Here is a 22,899-nt window from a genome sequence, read left to right as displayed (position 1 = left end):
ATATTCTTTTAAATTATGGCGTCTTTTGAATTTGTCAATCCAACCATTAGAAAATGAAAATTTATTGATTTCAAATTGCTGTGCAAAATATTTAGCCTTTTCACGTAAAATATCAGTGTTAATGGTAAGTTCTGCAGCAAGTGCATTTGTTACCCATAATGAAAGGGCTTCTTCTACTTGAGGAAAATAAACAGGCCTCTCCTTCTGTTTATTTGCGTCTTCAGAGTCTGGGTTTACAAGTAACCACTTTTCTTTTTTTTTAAAATATCCGAAACAGTATTTTGCTTAACTTTATATAAAACAGCAAGTTCCTCTTGAGTAGGGCGTGGCGTTTTCTGAGAATCTAAACAGAGTTGACGCTTTTGTGCATGTGTCAATACAACTCTTTTATTTGGTTGGAAGGTATCTTGAACAGACTTCCTTTTTCTTTGTTGTTGAGACATCGTTACTAGTTAAAACACGACGCGTTAAAACAAAAAAAGCTAGTATATATGCTGGTGTAACTTGGAATATCGGTATATAGTACTATGTATCACTTATTAAGGGACAAAGAAATTGCATCGGTATATGTTACATCGTGAAACAATATGTAATATCGGTATAGTGAGGTTTTTTTATTAATTGTGAAACGGGACAAAGGAGATTTATCGTTATATGTCAATTATCGGTATATAAACTATCGGTATATCGAGGTTAGACTGTATACCCATTTTTTTTTATTAGCCATTTTTGCAATTCCAGTCTTTCATATTTATCATTTTATCAATGAAAGATTGAAAAAACGTTCACATTCTCGTTCATAGATAAACTTGTCAATGAACTGACAAAATCGGCTGGCTTTAATGATGAGTTGATATTTGATTCCGCTTTAGACAATAAAGTTAATAAAGATAATAAAGGAAAGTACTATTTCCGTTTGTATAAAACTATAATTAATGCTAAATAATCAATATCAAAGATATATACTGACCACCATTACTTTCATCTATATTTATTTGTTCAATTATTCCTCAGGGGATGTAATCATTACAGTATTACATTCTAAGTGACAGGACGGGTTTACCACAAATTCCCGACAACCATAATATCGACAGTCTACAATTCCGACATCAAAAATCCCGATAAACCCAAATCCCGGTTGAAACAAAATCCCGATAGTCACAAATCCTGACAGTTAAAATTCTTGACGGTCAAAATCCCAAAGTTTTTTTTTTTTAAAAAAAAAACCCTATAAAAACGAAATGTGTTAAATTTGTTGTTCATGTGTAATAAGTGTCTAAAAAAGCACCATTTTGTTTAATTTTCGTTTTTTTGTAATAAGACATAAATCGGACAAAATGGTGCTTTTTTAGTCATTTATTACACATGAACAACAAATTTAACACATTTCGTTTTTATAGGGAAAAAATTATATAAATTTTATAAATTTTTAATTAAACAAATAATTTTAAAAATACAGCGGCGCAGTATCGGGTCTTAATTTATCCAATATAATTAAAAATATATTTTGAATTATTTGATTAGTATTAACGAAAATATTTGTAAATTTTATCAATACCAATGCAAGTTGTTTGCAAATTTTATTAATATTAATGCAAATTAACTAACGTTACTATATTATTAATGAAATTAAAAGGAAAATTTTTTATTTTAACTAAAAGGACTATGTACAGTATATTACTAAATTACTAATTCTTTTGAAATTACTAGAAACAATTGCATTAAAAATTAACTAATCTCAAACTCATTCCAGTCAGGATTTTGGCTGTCAAGATTTTAGATCATCAGGATTCTGTGACTGTCAGGATTTTAATTCAATCGGGATTTGCATTTATCGGGATTTTGGTGTCGGGGTTATAGACTGTCGATATTATGGTTGTCAGGATTTTTGGGAGATCCCGACAGGATTATACATAGTTAAGTCTTTTGAATTATGATACACTACCATATTTCTTAAATAATTTAGCATTAATCGCGATGGTAAGTAGTAGGTTTTGTTGATTTTTTTTTCTTGTGCAAAACAGAAAAAATCCTAATAAATAAATTCGTCCTGCTTTTATAGATTTGGGTTGAGCTCTTATGATTAGTGATAATTCATAATCGAATTTGATATTTTGAACGGTAATATGAGTTAAAGGTTTCAACGTGAACGGAAAAACCTTTTGTTATTTCAGGAAATTCCATTAAAGAACAGCTTAATAAATATAAATGTCTTTAAATTTTTTTAAGATTTGATTAATTCTTAAATATTCACATAAGTTTTGAGAACATTTATCTTCAATGTTGTTTGATATTTTTCTTCTCTTTGTTATTTGAATACTGCAGAATCACCACAATCTTTATATGAATTATATATGTCGAAAAGTTTCAATAACCATTTTAAAGATACATACTGTACATTAAACATCACAAATTAGAGCCGTAGATACTTTATATATTTTTCTTATTTTTTATTACACCTAATTAAAAATTTTATGAAAAACTTCAAAATTTCATTTTGGTATCAAGAAAATTATAACTCTGCAGTACAGATTAATTATAAACAAATTAATATACTTTTTTTTTGAAGAAAATGAAACTAAAGATAATGCTGCAAAAAGAACATATTCTTTTGGAGAAATTCGGATGAACTTTTTTGGATTAAATCAGAAACAAGACATTTCGTGGTGGTACATGTAAGCATATGCGTGCAGCTATATTATGCATATTAATTGATTCTTCTATGATAAAAGTGATGAAAATAAAGAATACAAAAATTTTAAAGTTTTCGGTCAAATGATAAAGATTTTGCATCAACTTGGTTTCTTGATTTTCAAAATAATACAAATTCTTTGACTCTTCAGGAACAGGAATTTCACAATAACTGTCATACAGTTTTATACTAGTATTTAAAGGTTACAGTACGATTTCCTGAATGCCCACTTTTTCCTGAATATATCTTTTCCCGAAGTCATTTGCCTGAATGCCAATTTTCCGAACTGAACATTTTCCTGAAATATACAATTTCCCGAATCCTTATTTCCCGAATCCCATTTCCTGAAGTCTAATTTCCCGAATCCTAAATCCCAATATCCTGAATCCCAATATCCCGAATTCAAATATCCTTAATTCTAATATTCCGAATGGACAATTTCTTGAATTATATAATAAACTGTATATTTTCGTATGATTTATAAATAAACTATAATAAATTTAAAAAATAGATAACTATAAGTTTATTATTCAAATATACAGTATTTATAAGCAGATATAATGTTAACAATTGTAAAAATTTTTTAAAGTACTGGTTATAAATGAAATTTATTAGAGATTTATTAATATAATTCAACTTTTTGTAATATTAAACTAACTGTGTTACTAAACATTTATTAATTTCGCATTATGCATAGAAAAATTACTAAATGAACACTTTATCTATATAATAACACCAAATTTTACACTAATTTATTTCTTTTACATACTATGAGTATAGTTAAAATTTCCACACATCAATTTGTTACAATAGAAAGCATTAAAAATATCATGGTTACTAAAATATGGTTTTAAAAATCAGTGAGCAATTAGAGAGAAATATTATGTGAAATTCCTCTCAAATAATCAATAAGTACTATGTAATCATTCCGAATTTCCGATTATTAAAAACTGTTAAAATTCGATTTTCACGATCTATTAGATGCTTGCGTTTGTATGGTAAAGGTTCACCATGAAGAATACTTTCTGCTGGCAAATGAGTTTGATGTTGCTCTTTGCGCATCTCTGCTATAATTGTACAAACGCCAACATGTTATATGTAATTTGGGGAGTGAAGTAAACATAAGGCAATATACAATCAATTAGGAAATATTGCATTTTTAGCTAATAAAATTTTTCTCTGCCCCACTGCTGAGTTTAAGTGCTTAATAATATTTTCCTAAACATACTACATCAAGTAAATATAATTAATTTACATTTTAGGAGAAAAAGATTTGGTATAGGTACAAATTTCAAACAGATACTTTGATTGAATAATAAAATCTGCTCACTTTTGCATTATTTATTTTATTTGTTTTAATACAAGTTAGTTTATTACATATTATAATATACTATACATTATATATAATTTATTGATTAGTATACTAAATAAAATAAAGGTTGAGTTTATGAAATCAATAATTCTAATTTATGATGTAAAATTATACAAAATAATATTAAATTCAGTGAAATGTCCATTCAGAATATCAGGGTTCATGATATTGGAATTTGGGATAAAATAATTCAGGAGAAAAGAATTCTGGAAATTGGATGTTTCATATAATTCCAGAAATTGAGATTCAGGAAATTGGCATTCGGTAAAATGGAGTTTCAGGAAATGATCAATTTCTGGAAATAGGCATTCAGAAAATTGGATATTCAGGAAAATGGTATTCAGAAAAAGACTATTTAAATAGTTTAAACAAATAGCAGATTTTTTAATAATTTTGATTTAATAATCATTCAAAACGAAATTATTGAACAATTTGAATTTAGGAAGGAGTGTATTAGATGAACTTATTCAAATAGTTCTTTGGCAATCTTTGTCGCGTGTTCTTTCACACACAAATTCGAACAACGAAATAATTAATAAACAGATGCATTCTCCAATTTCCTTTTTTTTTCGAATTTGAGCGGCACCAATTAATTAGAAAGATGCCCAAAATGATTGTGCCCCGAATTTTGCTTTCTGCAAAATAGGAAAAATATGTGATGAAATGTAATACAATCAAACAGTAATGTTGTTCCCTTTATAAAGCCTGGAGGAATACTTTAAAAAAAATTGAGATTTGTATAACTCCACGTGACGATGATCGACAGTCAATTATTCGTAAAAGTATAACGTTCTCCGACAATCATAATTAATTTTGTTTTGAAATTTTCATTACACAGGATCTGGTATTGTTCGGGTCCTAATTTATTGTTTATGGTTAATTTGTTATAACAAAAAATGCAACAAAATAAATCATGCCGACTGTTAATCCAGTGACCGGAAGTTTAATCGTTAAAAATTTTATTCTCATCCGATACACTCTATATTAAGAATGTGAGTCATCGAAAAAGTTGGCAAAAAATGTTGCAGACTGTAGTACTTTTTTGTTATATACTTTCCCTATAAAAACGAAATGTGTTAAATTTGTTGTTTATGTGTATAAATGTCTAAAAAAGCACCATTTTGTCCGATTTATGTCTTATTACAAAAAAACGAAAATTAAACAAAATGGTGCTTTTTTAGACACTTATTACACATGAACAACAAATTTAACACATTCCGTTTTTATAGGGTTTTCGTTTTCTTTAGTTTTATAGTAACCGTAAACAATAACAGGACCCGGTTCGTTTTGATTTACAATGTCACACCAAGATGTGCGAAATTTTTTGCCAATTATAGTTTTTTGAATGAATGAAAAATTATTTGAAAATCTACTAAGAGGAAGTTTAGAACCAAAAAGCTTGGCAATTCGGCAAATGCTTCTGATTAACTTCTCTTTACGGTTATGGTTGGTCATAAATATAGATATATAACCTTACTATGCCCACCAAAAATTTTGTTTTTACAGAATAGTCGTAATAAAATAACAAAACGTAATATAATACCAATATGAGACCCAAAGCTTTTACCTTATTACCGCTATTTTCATGTTTTTCTACATGACATTTGTTCCGGCCATTGAAGGTAAAGTTCTTACATTCGGTATTTTCTCCATTTTCTTTTTCTAATAATTCGACATTTTGGTTTGATATATAGCATATAGTGCCAGTGTAGATTTAGATATGAATGCTGGTTCTTGTAGAATTTGGATAGAAGATCATTACCGCATAGCTGGTGACGGAGAAGGAGATTACCATGCTTGTGATGGAACTAGTGGTGACTCTAAAGACATTGATTTTCCAGATCAAGAGTACTATGTAGTTGCGAAAGTTGATTTTACTGCTAGGAAACAGAAAGCCCGAGGTTCTTTCAATGGCAATACCTGTTTTCGTATACATGGAAATTCTGCAAAGTTTTATTTTGATCAATATAACTGTACATGACTTAATTGTTATTATGTTATTATCCCATCGGTATTACAGTATATTGAAGACGTAAATCAATTAAATTATTTCTCTGTTTCTATTATTTCTATATATTCTTATTTATTAATACTTTCTTTATATTATCTCTATTAGTTAAATTATTTTTATAAGTATCTTTGTAAGTCCCAAAATATTGATATTTCATAGAATTGTTATTATTGTTCATAATAGAAATCAAAAGATAACTTTATTAAAATTCAAAAGCATGCTTATTAATTAATGATAAAGCGACCGCCAATAAAATTATTCTTTCTTTATAATCAATATGTAAATAAAAGATTATATTAGTACTTGGAAGAATTAAAAGAATTCAAAAAAGAATTCATGAATATTTTTTACACCGCAATTTTTTTATTATGATAATATTAATTTTAGCGAAATGTATCCCATATTTTCACAAATCAAATTATGAAAAATATAACTTTGGGTTGGGTATATACTGTAAATCGCAAATTTTTAAATTTTAATTAGTTTTATTGATAATAAAATATAATAATTTTGATCAAAAAATATCATTCAAACGAAATTATTGAACAATTTGAATTAGAAAGGAGTGCATTAAATGAATTTATTCAAAATTTTTTAGAAAAAAGTTCATTTAAATTTATTTAGCATTCCAAAGTATAAAGTTATAAAAAACAAAGTAATACTACTAAAAGTAAATAATTTTATTCCTTATTTGAATTATCTAGATGATTTTTATTAAATTTATCTTGTTGTTACATTAATCTTTTTTTTTTTACTTACTTTTTCGTGAATAAATGTTTTCAGGATTATAAAATTATTTATTTATTGCTTAGCAATTAATATCAGTTACCTGAATGTTAAAGTGATAATATCCTGGAAAAAAAAAGTTATCTAAAATAATTTATTTCTTTATTTTCATTGCGCGATGATAAAATGTTACAGCAAAATTCGAAATATAGTGGACACTTGAAAATTTTTATCGTCAGACTCGGCCGGTAAGTTGTCGGACCGATTCCCGACATCCATTTTCCCGACGTAACCTTTTCCCGACAACGATTTCCCGACAGGACAAAATCCCGAATGGACATTTTTCCGAATAGCATATTTTCCCGACATGACATCATCCCGACGATAAATATCCTGCAAGACAAAATCCCGACATGACATTTTCCCGAATTCAATTTATGAAAATGTAATAACTTTGGTTTGGTATATAGTATTTAACAATAATTTATTTACATTGTTGACCGTGAAAATCGTCTTTTAACCATTTTCAATAGTTGTGATGATTAGATTATTCCTTTCTAGATTATTTAAGAGGGATTGCGCATACTATTTCTCTTTAATTTTTTTCAATTTGTAAGTTTTTACTTATAATACTTTATTAAATATAGTAAATATGGTTCCTTTCGCCTGTTTAATTTGTTTAATTTGGGTAAGAAAGCATTGAGGTATTTTAATGTTATTTACAACAAACAAAGAATAATAAATTTAATTTTATTAAAGGTATAAATTAATAAAAATAAAAATAAATTACGTAATTTTAGTATAATATGTTTAATATGTGAAATCGTAATTGTGTTTTTTAAAAAACAATTGTCTCAATTAAGATAAATTACGTGATAAATGTAATAATTTGTAAAGGGTTTTGTTTTTTATCGCCATGGCGATGCATCGCCAGTGTCACGTGATTTTATAATTCCGGCCGGAATTAAAAGATCGTCAAAGAAATTTCCTATTTTGGAAGTTTTGTGTAACAAAACTTGAATTTTGCTGAAAAATAAAATGGCCTTTTTTGGATTGTGTAACGTTACCTAAAGCTTCAAAAAAGGATATTTTGGCCAGCGTTATAAAATTTGGCCGAAATTAAGCACGTGATGTATAGGGAGTATTTTTTGCACTGAAAAAATTCTAAGTCCCCAGAATAAATAATAAAAATGGAAAACTAGAGGATGTGACGCGGGGTGACAAATTATTCACATATGTAAAGTCACGTGACACTTGCTATGGCGATTTTTTATAAAATCCATTTGTAAAATAATAAATTCATTGAAAATATTATGCAAAAAGTAAATTAAATAAATATAATAAACATAAAATTTAATTTTTCTATTTATTAGTATATCAAAAAATTCATTTTTATTTTATTTTTTTTGCAGTTGAATCATTTTTCGCAATTTGATTTCGGGAAAATGTCATGTCGGAATAATGTCATGTCGGAATAATGTCATGTCGGGAAAATATACTATTCGGGAAAATGTCCATTCGGGATTTTGGGAAATCGTTATCAGGAAAAGGTTACGTCGGGAAAATGGATGTCGGGAAACCGATGACTAATGCCGTGACTTAACTAGTAAATTTAATAATTATTAGGCGCAGCATTATATTTAAATAATTAAAATTGTGTTACAAATGTTGCATCCGCGATGATGTAAAACTATGAACTATGAAGGTTAAGGATCTATATTTAGATTTTAGGATCGAGAACTTTTAAAATATATTAGGAAAGGATTTTGAAGATCAATTTTTGGGAATTTTGTAAAGTTTATATTTTTTGCAAAGTTGGAAATATTATTCTTGACGGAAAACATGAAGGTTGACTATGTCAGAAATCGGAACTCAAAAAGGGAGAACTGAAATATTTTTATGGACAGATTTTATTGTGATGAAAATCGTTTATTATAAAAGGTTATATTCATTACTATATTTAGTTCATTATTAATAAAGTATCTTTTGTTAAGACTGCGGTGGCAACGTGATTCATCGCTAGTCGGGTTATTAGAAAATTTTAATTAACATAATTACATTATATAGTATATACAATTACTTTATTATTCTTTATACTACGCCATCATATATATGTGTTATATATCTTTTTTAATAACCCGACTAGGAGTAACCCGAGTACCCGACAATCCTAACAATAAAAATTTTCAAGTGTCCACTATATTTCGAATTTTGCTGTGAGGTTTTGATTTACAATGTCACAAAAAAAAATCCCGAGATGTGCGAAATTTTTTGTCAATTATAGGTTTTTTGAATGAATGAAAAGTTATTATTTGAAAATCTACTAAGAGAAGGTTTAGAACCAAACAAATTATGGGAAAAAAGCTTGGCATTTAACAAATGCTTCTGATTAACTTCCCTTTACGGTTATGCGTGGTTGATAACAAATAAAAAAATATAGATATATAGCCTTACTATGCCCACCAAAAATTTTGTTTTTTACGGAATTGTCGTAATAAAATAACAAAACGTAATATTATAAATCTAACACCAATATGAGACCTCGAAGTTTTTACCTTCTTACCGCTATTTTCATGTTTTTCTACATGACATTTGCTCCGGTCATTGAAGGTAAAGTTCTTACAATCGGTATTTTCTCCATTTTCTTTTTCTAATAATTCGACATTTTGGTTTGATATATAGCATATAGTGTCGGCGTATACTTAGATATGAATGCTGGTGCTTGTAGAATTTGGATTGAAGATTCAAATCATAAACGCATAGCTGGTGACGGAAAAGGAGATTACCATGCTTGTGATGGAACTAGTGGTGACTATAAAGAAATTGATTTTCCAGATCAAGAGTACTATGTAGTTGCGAAAGTTCATTTTACTCTTAGGAAACAGAAAGTCCGAGGTTCTTTCAATGGCAATACCTGTTTTCGTATACATGGAAATTCTGGAAAGTTTTATTTTGATCAATATAACTGTACATGATCTTAATTGTTATTATGTTATTAAGCTATTATCTCATCGGTATTACAGTATATTGAAGACGTAAATCAAATTATTTCTCTAGTTTCTATTATTTCTATATATTCTTATTCATTATACTTACTTTATATTATCTCTATTAGTTAAATTATTTTTATAAGTATCTTTGTAAGTCCCAAAATGTTGCTATTTCATAGAATTGTTATTATTAAATGTTCAGTTCATAGTAAAAATCAAAAGATAACTTTATTAAAATTCAATAATTAATGATAAAGCGACCGCCAATAAAATTATTCTTCTTTATAATCAATATGTAAATAAAAGATTATATTACTTGAAAGAATTAAAAGAATTCAAAAAAGAATTCATGAATATTTTTTACACCGCAATTTTTTATTATGATAAATATTAATTTTTGCGAAATGTATCCCACATTTTTCCCAAATCAAATTGTGAAAAATGTAACTTTGGGTTGGGTATATAGTATTGACTCTAATACATTATAAATCACAAATTTTAAATTTTAATTAGTTTCATTGATAATAAAATATAATAATTTTGATTCAAAAAATATCATTCAAAAACGAAATTATTGAACAATTTGATTTAGAAAGGAGTGCATTAAATGAATTTATTCAAAAATTTTTAGAAAAGTTTATTTAATTTATTTAGCATTTCAAAGTTAAAGTTATAAAAAACAAAGTAATACTACTAAAAGTAAATAATTTTATTCCTTTTGAATTATCTAGATGATTTTTATTAAATTTATCTCGTTGTTTATAATACATTAATCTTTTTTTTTTACTTACATTTTCGTGAATAAATGTTTTCAGGATTATAAAGTTATTATTTATTGCTTATCGATCTTGAACGTTAAAATGATAATATCCTGAAAAAAAAAAAGATCTCTAAAATAATATTTTCATACTCCGATCTGATTTGCATAAATAGAAAGTCATGCAAATGATGATGTAATTATATCAATTATTTCGCATGAAATAATATTTTTCATACTCAGATTTGCAATCATGATGTAATTATATTACTTATAGTATTTCGCATGATTGTCAAGAAAAGACGGAAGCCCTTTCTTCTTTTGTTATTCTCCCAAAGTCCCAAAGTCTTATTATTATTATATATCGTATCCTCCTTTTTAACAAAAAAAAAAAGGCTCATTTCTCCTTATTTAAATATTATAATTTTGCCTAGGTATTACACGTAAATATTTTTCTGATTATTATACAAGTTTTAAATGTATTTTATTTATAAAAAAAATCGAGTAATATACATGGTAATACAAGGTTAACCCCCTGGAATTTGTATGTATTATACTCGGATATCTTAGTCAACCGTTTACGGTAATTTTTTATTATGGAGTAACTCACAGTCCGTGATCGTATTACATTTACTTGTTTTAATATCAATTTATCCAAATTCAATAAATGAAAAAGAACGCAAATATATTTAAAATGGTATAATAGCCCTATAAAAAATGTTTGTCTGATAAATATTCGGAATGGGGTCAATTTCCGAACACTAGCACGTTATTATATAATATTTGTCACACTTTAATACAAGATGCAGAGATCGAGAATTTTCAACCACATAAAAAACGTACAATATCATGATAAATGTCCAATAAATGTCAAGTAAATTTCGGAACGGGGTCAATTTTCCAAACAAAAAACCGAACAGTGTTTGGACAACTTTTTTTTATAGGGCAGATAACCCATTATTAAAATACAGCATAAAAGCATTGAAAATCACTACGTCTCACATTCTTCCATATCCGACTCTATATCATTTTTAAATTCTTTATATGGAATTGATACGTTTTTATGCGTCTGATATACGTTTTTATATAAATTCCGTTTATATTGTAAAAAAAAAATGAATTATTTTTGTTATAAAATGTAGAAAATTAATTGTACAGTAAAAGTAGTAAAAGTGATAATGAAAATATTACTAATAATAATGTTAATTCTGAGTGATGAACCAAAACAATTGAAGATTAGATTGATATGGTAATACAAAATAGATAGTAAAATTATATAGTAGGTAAATCAGTGGTAATTCTGACGAAAGACTATATGATTTTGAAGTAGGTTGTGCGTCAGATGTCGATTTGCGTCAGATTACAACTGCATATTTTAAAGAAGGAAATTTCCGCCAATATGAATCCGAACGTGTTGAAATTTTAGCATTATCTATTTAAAAATGTGATGAACTAATTTACTTAGGAAATAAAAGCACATTAAGACTGAAAAATTATGTTTAATTATACTAAAATTTTGAATATCGTAACATTATCTGTGATATATAATTCAGCATTAATGGTATTTATTATGATGCACAGATTTACTTATAAAATAAAAGACAATTTAATTAATAAATAAAAATGTTTACTTATAAGAAACTATTCAAAATTGGCATCTGACGCGCGTCAGCAAATCGACACCTGACGTACAACATATATATATATGGGATCTCCCAAAAATCCTGACAACCATAATATCGACAGTTTATAACCCTGCAAATCCCGATTGAATTAAAATCCTGACAGTCACAGAATCCCGATGATCTAAAATTTGACAGCCATCAGGAAATTTTTTTGGGGAATATATATCGATAAAAGATCACGTGACACATATCGATAATAATCGCACTCGTCGAGTAGCATCGATATGGATAAATCAGATTAAATTGACAATAATCATCAATACAGTTAAAAATCGATAATTATCACTACAGCTAAATAGCGTTATATTATTTATAGTTAAATATCATTGTATTTATTCATGATTAAATAATTTTAGATTGTTAAATTAGATTATTTTATTTATTGCGTTATTCAATAACAAATGATACATTTTTAAATCTATACTAAATATATACTAATCTAATCAAATCTAACCTACAAGTGAAGTTTACGTTTCTATTAAAATATTAATATTAAAAAAAATCAAAGTTTCCCTGTTACTGGTACCCGATCCAGCAAATTCTCAAGAATCCTACAAGAAAAGAAGAAGAAACGTTAGAAAACGTTTCTATTAATAAAATAAAATAAAAAAAATTGTTTCACAACAAAACGTTGTGAAATTTACCGTTTCTGCATCCAAAGCTCAACACTGGACAGAACCTAAAAAAAAATAATAAAGAACGTTAGAAACGTTCCTCTTAAAAAGCAAAAAAATATTTTAAAAGTTTCATACCGAAAATTGTTACAAAACTTCACCAACCATATTTTGAAACTACCTGTAATAGAAATCCGAGATTAAAGCCAGAAGGAGGGACCTACAAAAAAGAATAAAGAAACGTTAATAAGACGTTTTCAGAAAAACTAAAAAGATAGCTTCTTTGAAGTTTACCTGGCATTCCAACCCAAAATCGAAAGCTGAAGGGAACCTACAAAAATAAATAAAGAAACGTAACGTTTCTTTAAAAATATTAAAAAAAAAACAAACTGAAGTTTGAAATGAAACTTCAGTATCTAATCACGTAACTGTTCAGAAGGAATCCAGAGAATACCTACAAAGAACAAAAGAAGAAACGTTAGTATAACGTTTCTCAAAGAAAGAAATTAAAGCTTCACAATGAAATAAAACTTTGTGAAACTAACCATTTGGACCGTTTCTCAGTTTTCAAACTGAAACGAACCTACAAAAAAAAAAAAAGAAATGAATAACATTTCTTATAAAAAAAATAAATAAAAAAAGATACTCGCCTTTCAAAGAACGGCCATCTATAAAATAAAAGTAATGAACGGTCAGTTAGTAAACTTCGTTAAAGAATAACTTAAAGTAAAAATAATTAGCCTACCAAAATCCCAAGTCAAAAGAAAATTACACACTAATCTCCCTTTCAAGACCGAAAGAAACGCCTAAAAAAAGAAGAAAAAATGAATGTTAACTTTCGTTAAAGAAATAAAGAAAGAAAAAATATCATCTTATTGTCTTACCAAAATCCCTTGTTGAAGAGCCGAAGAACCGCCTAAAAAAGAAAAAGAAATGAACTTTTAGTAAAGTTCGTTAAAAATAAAAAAAATTAATAAAAAATTAGTGTTTTACCAAAATCCTGAGTCAAAAAGCCAAAGAGACTCACGCGTCCAAATAAATCCAGAAAATCGTTTTTAAAAAAAAAGAAAAACTCCAAACATTAATAAATGTTTCGTCAATGAAAAAAATGCCGAATTTCAACACATTTTTTGGCCTTCTAAACAGAAACGCGAATTCCCAAATGTCTGAAGGCCGAAATGAAGACAAAATCTATAAAAAAAAAAGGAAGATTAAGTACTAAATGCGAAAAAAAATAAGTTTAAAATAAAATTTTACTTACATTCCTACAAGGGAACCGCTGAAACGAAAATGTAACTTCAAAAAAATTTTATAATTTTTTAAGAAAAGTGTTTAAATTAAAGGGAAGGTTAAAAGAAAGGAATGAAAGAGAGGAAGAGGGAGAGGGAACTAAACGGAACGAAAAAAGGGAAAGGGAAAAACAGAAGAGAGCCAAAAATGAAAAAAATGGAATGAAACAAAGGAAAACAAAAAAAAAGAAAAGGATAAAGTGGGTGCAAGGGAAAGTGCGAAAGAGAAACAGGTGAGAGAAATGGGAAAGGCAAAAGAAGTGTTTAATTAAACTTTAAAAAAAAAAAGTTTAAAAAAATCTTATCGCGTCGCGTCTTAGTATAATCAAAGACGTGTCACATGATATGATACACGTGATTGTGAAATAAAGAATTCTCGTAACTTATTTTTAATATTTCCTTATGGTAATAAGTAACATAAACGAAAATTATCACTACAGAAATTTATCAATAAAATTAACATGCATTTAATATCATTATTTATCTTTCAGATAATTATTAATAAATATCAATAATGTTAAAAAACTTACAGAAATTTATTGATAAAATCTTTTAACACTTAATATCATTATTTGTTTTTCAGATTATTATCAATAAATATCATTAATGTTAAATATCTTATAAAAATTCATCGATAAAATTTTTAACACTTAATACCATTAAATATATTATCAATAAATATTATTAATGTTAAATATCATTATATTTTTCCAGTTATTTATCGATAATCATCATAATACGTTAGTTATTAATTTATTTGGTATGATAAAATGGGATAATTATCGATAAAGTGATAATTATCGATGAATATCCTTTAAAAATTTCCTGATGAGCCAAAATCCTGACTGGAATGAGCTTGAGATTAGTTAATTTTTAATGCAATTGTTTCTAATTTCGAAAGATTAGTAATTTAGTAATATACTGTACATAGTTTTTTTAGTTAAAATAAAAAATTTTCCTTTTAATTTCATTAATAATATAGTAACGTTAGTTAATTTGCATTAATATGCAAACGATTTGCATTGGTATTGATAAAATTTACAAATATTTTCGTTAATACTAATCAAATAATTCAAAATATATTTTTAATTATATTGGATAAATTAAGACCCAATACTGCGCCGCTGTATTTTTAAAATTATTTGTTTAATTATCGTGCTCCGCTGTATGATGTTGATGATTTGTAATTTAATTATTTTTTATGCGTAAGTTTAATAATTACAATAAACTATATTTAAGCTATAAACAATACATGTGTTATAATTATTAATTATGGCTATTAGGATTATTATTGAAAATAATAACAGAATTGATAAAAACTTTATCAGCTGTTAATTTCGAAACTAATTCTTCCAAATTTTGACTTTTATTTTCTTGAATTTCATTTAAATCTTTTAATGGCCTTCTTGTAACTTTAATATTACTGTTTGCCGAATTAATAACTTCACGATTATCTAGAAAAAGTTCAATTTTGTTAAATTGATTATCAAAAAATAGAATAAAATTTTAGAATATTACCATTAAGTAATGATTTTGCAACAACGAAATTGTCTGTTGATAAAGTTGATTGTTCCATTGATTCTTCTATAGAAGAAAATTAGAATGCAGGTCATTTATTAATGATTAAAAATTTCAAATTTTTACCTGATCGAATATTATTTTTATTAAAACCAAATGCTTCAACAAGGTTAAAAGCATTATTTCGTTGAATTTCAGTTTCTGGACGCTCATATCTAGCAAGCCCTTGCTCAGACTTATGTCGTGTACTTGCCATACATTCAGAATTTGAAAATCCTCGTCGCTTTAATATTTGTACTAGCGTTTTCCGACCTGAATGGTTACTAATTTTGCAATCATCCACGTTAATTCCGGTTAAGGTAACAATTTTTTTCATAAAGGATTTAATTTCTTTTTCAGACACATGTTGCTTATGATACCATTGTCCATTAAATTCAACTGTATAATATGAAATAAAAAATAATAAAAATTTTGACATTAGATTTGTCAAAAAAAAAAAAAATTTTAATATTTACCTTCACTAATATTGCATGGCTTTAAATAAAAATGTGGATCAGCTTGGGTTGGACGTTTGGTAAAATAATTTTCATACATTTCAATGATACTAGGTATTTCGGGAATGTATAACTTATCACCTTGAGATTCAATATTATTGGCACCGTGTTGATTAGTTTTTGATTTGTAAATGATAACATCAAATCCACCATATTTGTCTTTTCTTCGTATAAAATTTTGAAGCTGCAAATTGAAATGTTCTCCTCCCCTTAATCCTAAAAAAATAGCATTAAAAAAAAAGATCCTATATAATAAACTGGCAGGATCATTGCCAAACATTGCTGGATGATCAAGAATCTGAAGAAGATCATCTTCAGTAAATCCATCAGCACCGTTACGCTCCCCACGACCTTGACTCACAAGACTCTTAACTTTACCATTCAAAATCTGCCATAATTTGTAATATTGATCTTTATCCATAATGTTGATAGGTTTTGAAAGGACAGACTTATTATTCAAATGTCTATTTATTGCAAACATGCAACTATTAACTGAAGAAACATGATATTCAGAACCATCTTTTTTTCTCATTGCATGAACAAATCTACAAAGCTGATCCTCTAATTCTTCTTTTGTATCAACTTCCTCAATCAATCCTTGATAATTAACATCTGTTCTAAATTTTTCCAAAGCTCGTATCCAATTTGAAGTTGAATAATCAGTATTTTTACATCGGCTACTATCAATAAGATTGCGAAGCTCATCATCAGTAGGCTTTTTATAAGTAAAGTTCACCTTTAATTTCTTACAAGGTCATTTATCTTTGTTATCTTGCATCTTTAAAATATTAATAGAAAGGTTTTGTGTAAAAAAGAGAGTCAGAAATGGAGAGAAATGAAATTGGATAAAGAAAAAAATGATAAAAGCTTAATTTATGAGTTTAATTCGAGTTTAATAAAAGTTTAAATAAAACATCATAATGTTACACGATAATATCATTATTGTGCTTGCGTTGATAAATATACAATTATTAACCAATGCTGCATTCTGATTGGACAGATTTGGCCACTACGTGGCCAAATCCTTACCAATCATCTGCTAGCATTGGTTAATAATTGTAATATTAATCGCTACAAGTACTATAATTTATAATTAAAAATTTATAAAATTTATATATTTTTTTTTTTAAAAAAAAAAACTTGGATTTTGACCGTCAAGAATTTTAACTGTATTTTGCTTCAACCGGGATTTGGGTTTATCGGGATTTTTGGTGTCGGAATTGTAGACTGTCGATATTATGGTTGTCGGGAATTTGTGGTAAACCCATATATATATTGAAGTGGTGAACATGATATTCATCCAGCAGAGATTTTATTTGATGAGTCTTTAGAAGCACCAATTTATGTTGATTCAACGACAAATTTAAGTTAAAATTATTAATGCTACATTGTTACAAAATAAATAATGTTACATGATGATTATTAAATATTATATAAATTTCTATATTACTACATATAAGATCCTATATTAAAGTTAAAACATAAAACCAAATCAGGCGTATTATGCTACATCATATATTAGATATCGTATCAGCAGTTTGAAATCTGACCCTGATTGGTCCTTATTTTCATCAATTGGGGAACCCGATTGTTGCGACACTTGTGTTCCGATCAGAATATTCATTCAGGACATTCAAATAATTTCTAATCAGGTTATTCAAATAAAGTACAATCAGGTCATTTACTATTTGATATATCAGTATACCAACTAATATATATAATAAACATAATATTAAAATTTCAAAATATTTATTTTGATTACAATAGAAATCTACTCTAAATGATACAAATTTCTTAGTTACTATTGTTATTTTTATATTTCCTATAAATAATCAAATCTGACCTGATCAGATCGGGTACCTGTCTATAATAGGTGCGTCAACCATATCGCTGTCAGCAAGCTTGTTTTTGAAGTAGATGGTCCGAAAGTGACTTCTGTTTTTTTCGCATTATGTCATGGTTCAAGGGTTTATTATCCTGTGAAGGTTTGATCTTAGCGGTTACTTGAGCAACCTTTCTTTCTTCGGCTTTGGTAGCTGAACATTCAAGAAGAACACTATGAATCATGCGTCTACTATCTGTAAGAATAGTAATATTTTTTTGTTGCGGACTTGTGTAAATAGGTTCGTGGTATTCTGGGCATGCATAAAAGCAATTCACGAATTCTTCCGACCAAAATATCCTACACAGATCTATATCCGGCCAGGATTCTCTAAAAGCATTTAATGTAGTACATACTGTATAATAAGATCCACTCTAACGATGAATTTATTTTATTTGTATTATTTTATTTTTATTTTATTTTAGAAATGTAGACAAATTTTATTTGTATTATGTTTAAAGTAATAACTCTGTGAAAATAAAATCATGTGACCCGTGAAAAAAATTCATGCATTTTTAAAATTTTTATTCCTTCATCAGATTTATTGTATATCATAGTAAAAAACATAACGAAATTATAATATTATGTTAAATGTGACAAATTTCAGGTTCGCTCATTTTAAATCACACATTATAATTGTGGCGAGAGTAAAATTATATAGCAAATAAAAAACAATAATAGACCTTAAAAATCTATGTTCATTGAATCATTTAAAAACGGACAATTTCTTTAAACGCTGGAGCATTGTTTGAGTTTATCATCCTTGAATCTTCTTCGGCCTTATTTATTACCGAAAGAACTTCTTTACTGTTCGTTCATATGTTACCTAAAGAGTCGGTTAATTAGTCAATGTATATAGAATTGAACAGATGTGTCAAACATGTTTTAGTAGCTATACCTGAAATGTTCCCAAAGTATCTAAGCCATTAAAAACATGCTACAGCAGGCTTCAAACGACTTTAGCAGATTTATATTGCCAGCTTCTATCATTACATAAATACCAGGTGCGATTAAAACCATGAAATATACAGTCCATTTCAATACTATTAATTACATAAATTGTTACAATTAAATAAAATAATTTTGAATTTTCTTGCTTACCAATACATTGCCATCTGAATAAAACACTATTGACATTTGTTTTCTGCAGAATCAAGTCAATAGAATCTTTCATAAAAATACCTAATTTAATTAGGTCGATGATATTTTTCTTTTTCGTGTTATTTTTGCCCTCGCCCATCACTTCTCTTCTCCGAACACAAGCTCATAATTTATGTTAAAAAGAAAAAAACTCTTTGGTTTTATTTATGTTTTCATGAAATTTTTCTATAAATATCATTATGGACAACTTTTCCAATAATGTCAGCTGTTTTGCGCGGGAAGGATCATTGTTGGCAAGCTTACGAATCTTTGCACTGGTGCTAGCGGTATTCGGGATGAACAGAAGCGTTATGTAGAAAGATTCGTAATATAGGACTAATAAAATTGGCTACTAATGTTCCTTCGCTTACTTTTTCTTTTAACGTACACATTGAAAGATTACTAGCTCTGCAAAATAGTTAAAAAAAAATAATAAATGTCACGGGTTATTCTATGAAAAATCAGGTTTAATAGATATCACATTTACGATTGTTGAAATAATAATTGCTTACGAAAAGTTCATTCTCTTCGGTTTTATCAAAAGTTTTTGGGATAAGACTTTATTAATAACTTCCAGCCCGCCATCTTCTTCATCAAGAACAATCTAATGTGAAATTATTAGCAAAGATAATATTGCAAGTAATAATATAAAAAGCTTTTGTACCTCAGCATAGTATTCTTGAAAGTTCAAATTAAATTCTTTAGATATTTTTTCTTTCTCAAGAATCTTTTATTTCCTAGAATCTTTTCCTAGTATCCTCCTTCCTTAGATTCAAGTGTATTTCCGGAGAACTTTTTTATTTGTAAGTTGGAATAATCATCAGCTTGCAATAAGAGAATGTGTGATATACTCCTAAAGGTTTTAATGAAGATATTAATAAGAGCGTGTTTAGAGTCTGATTACCGATAATCTTATGTAAGGGGAGTTACGTATATTACGTAATATTCAATTTAATATAAACTTACTCCTCTCCGGCTCTCCCTTCCTTGTCAGATTTATCAAATTATAATATTTATAAATTATATGATTTTATTAAGTGTAACGTAAGATTTTGGTCCCCCTTAATAATTACGTAATATCTGTAAGCTCCCTAATTGACAATCCAAATTTTTGCGCCTCGGCCATCGATATGAAATATTCTTTGCTTTAAAATGAACTATAAAAATTGCTATTGTATTAGTGAAATTATGCTTGTGATAAAATAAAATACTAAGTTTGTCCTGTTGATCAGTGTACTATTCATCGAACCCAATTTCATCTACGTTTAGATTAAATGTTCTGACCAATATGTAAATAAAATTATATTACTTGGAATTAAAAGAATTCAAAAAAGAATTCATGAATATTTTTTATACCGCGATAAATTTTCAAACTTTGTTACATATCCAAAAATTACCACGTAATTTACATGTATTAGGTTACGGCATGATTTCCCAACATCCCTATAAAAATTTTATCCGTTATTTCTGTAAAAACTCCGTAAAAATGAGCCTTTCACGGATCCATTCATGAAAAATGTAAATAATTCGATAAATTCCGTGATATAAGGTTATTAATTCCGGAAATATGAGCCTTTTACGGAAAAAAGATGGAATATAAAAAACGGATCGACTATTTTTGCAGGGCATCCATTTTCCCAAAGTAACCTTTTCCCGACAATGATTTCCCAACAGGACATATTCTCAAATAAACATTTTCCTGAAAGCACTTTTTTTCAAGATGATAATATCCTGACGAAATGTATCCTGAAAGACATTATCCCGACACGACATTTTCCCAAATCAAATTATGAAAAATGTAACTTTGGGTTGGGTATATATAGTATTGATTATAATATATTATAAATCGCAAATTTTTAAATTAGTTTTATTGATAATAAATATTGTTTTGCAATAACTATACGAATAATGCTTTACAAATAGGCATACGAAATAAATTGAGCAAAATAATCTTTTATAGTAAACATGTTTCCCTTCGCCTGTTTAGTTTGAGTGTTTGAATTATGCTATATATAAAAAAAAGCATTAGAAAATATTTTAAATATTAGGTATTGTTTTAAACAAATAAATACAATGCAAAATTTTATTATAATAAAATATAAATATAAATTAAAATTTTCCATTGATTTATTTATTATTATATAAAAAAAAAATCAAGTATTTTATTTTTATTTTTATTTTTTTTTTCAGCAGTATCAATTATTTTTCGTAAACCAATTTTCGAAAAAAAATGCTTTTCGGGAGGAAGATGGATGTCGGGAAACGGTACGTAAGCGCACTCATCATACAGATTAGATTAGTCTTTCAATCGATTACTATGGAATACCGTAATTGTCACCCACTTTGCAATTTGTTATATACTACCTACGATACTTTATTCATATTACAACAATTTCTTTGAAATTTTCAGGAAACACGCTTTATTAAGATCTGTTTTGTGTTACAGTTACCTTGGTTCCTTTACTTAGCTACCTACTTCGGCTACTTTCCTATACAAATATTTGCGAAATTAATTTAAAGAAACTTTGATGACGGTAAATACTGTACCTTTTGGTGTTAATGACTTCACTATAAATATAAAAATGACCTTTAAGACACGTAAATATTTATATATAATTATACACATTTTTTTTATTAGCCATTTTTGCAATTCTAGTCTTTCATATTTATCATTTTATCAATGAAAGATTGAAAAAACGTTCACATTCTCGTTCACAGAGAACATTAGATAAACTTGTCAATGAACTGACAAAGTCGGCTGGCTTTAATGATGAGTTGACGTTTGATTCCGCTTTCCGTTTGTTTAAACTATTTTAGAAATTGATGCTAGAATATACAATTAATATCAAGATATTATTTAGTATATACACTGAAAAGGAAGAAATAAAGAGTCATTCGTTGTTATTACTCTTTTAGAAAAACACTAAGAATCACCTTGATCACTTCAAAGAATTAGGCAATAAAGAACGTATGGCTCAAGCACTAGTTAATGAAGAGGTTAAGACTATAGCTCAGAAAGTAAGTTTACGAATTTTTAATGAAATCGGCGAAGATAAAATCTTTTTCTGCAAAACAAATTTCAGAATTAAAGTTGTGATGATATTGATTATCTCGCAAACCTGCAAAAATAGAAAATCAAGATGATGAAGAAAATCAAAAGGAGAAAGATTAAAAAACTTCATTAAGACCAGTTGAGAGATATAATATCAAAACATTTATCATTCTTTGCTCATCTTTCAGAGAATAAAATAATTTCATACGTTATTATAAAATTCGTGCATGATCTTAAAGAAACTGACCGTCATTACTTTCCATCACTTTCGCCAAGGTCTGCATATATTTGTTCAATTTTTTTTCAGGGGATGTAATCATTAAGGCTAATACATATTACATTTCATTTATAAGTAAATGCTCACTGGTTAATGAAGAGAACAAATATCGGGACACCGAGTCTTTTGAATTATGACACACTACCATATTATGTAAATAATTATTCTTATTTAACGTTTATCGCGATGGTAAGTAGGTTTTGTTATTTTTTACTTGCGCAAAACAGGAATATCCTAATAAATAAATTCGTCCTGTTTTTTTATAGAGCTCTAATGATTAATCGATGACCAGTCTACAAATTTTTTACCGTATTTAAATCCTTTTCAGTATCAAGGTAGT

At 27.5% G+C, this 22,899-nt stretch overlaps 3 protein-coding genes across 3 annotated transcripts; 2 read left to right on the top strand and 1 right to left on the bottom strand.

Moving 5' to 3' along the window:
* Positions 1–5,661: 5,661 nt before the first annotated feature.
* On the top strand, positions 5,662–6,045 carry OCT59_016657 (uncharacterized protein; the record flags this gene model as incomplete). The annotated part of the gene is made up of 2 exons (XM_025331730.2): positions 5,662–5,686; positions 5,759–6,045. The coding sequence occupies 2 exons, from the start codon at positions 5,662–5,664 to the stop codon at positions 6,043–6,045; spliced, it is 312 nt and encodes a 103-aa protein (XP_025183475.2).
* Positions 6,046–9,335: 3,290 nt separating this feature from the next.
* Positions 9,336–9,776, top strand: OCT59_016656 (uncharacterized protein; the record flags this gene model as incomplete). Its single annotated transcript, XM_025324961.1, has 2 exons — positions 9,336–9,411; positions 9,484–9,776. 2 exons carry the CDS (start codon positions 9,336–9,338, stop codon positions 9,774–9,776), a joined length of 369 nt encoding a protein of 122 aa, XP_025183474.1.
* A 2,959-nt stretch (positions 9,777–12,735) lies between these two features.
* On the bottom strand, positions 12,736–13,974 carry OCT59_016655 (uncharacterized protein; the record flags this gene model as incomplete). Its single annotated transcript, XM_066145836.1, has 9 exons — positions 12,736–12,784; positions 12,878–12,912; positions 13,029–13,067; positions 13,142–13,178; positions 13,421–13,430; positions 13,498–13,515; positions 13,593–13,653; positions 13,732–13,763; positions 13,971–13,974. 9 exons carry the CDS (start codon positions 13,972–13,974, stop codon positions 12,736–12,738), a joined length of 285 nt encoding a protein of 94 aa, XP_066003575.1.
* Between the last annotated feature and the right edge of the window lie 8,925 nt (positions 13,975–22,899).

Source organism: Rhizophagus irregularis, chromosome 25 (assembly GCF_026210795.1).
Source record: "Rhizophagus irregularis chromosome 25, complete sequence".
NCBI classification, from domain to species: Eukaryota; Fungi; Glomeromycota; class Glomeromycetes; order Glomerales; family Glomeraceae; genus Rhizophagus; species Rhizophagus irregularis.
This window is presented reverse-complemented; position numbering and strand designations above follow the sequence as displayed.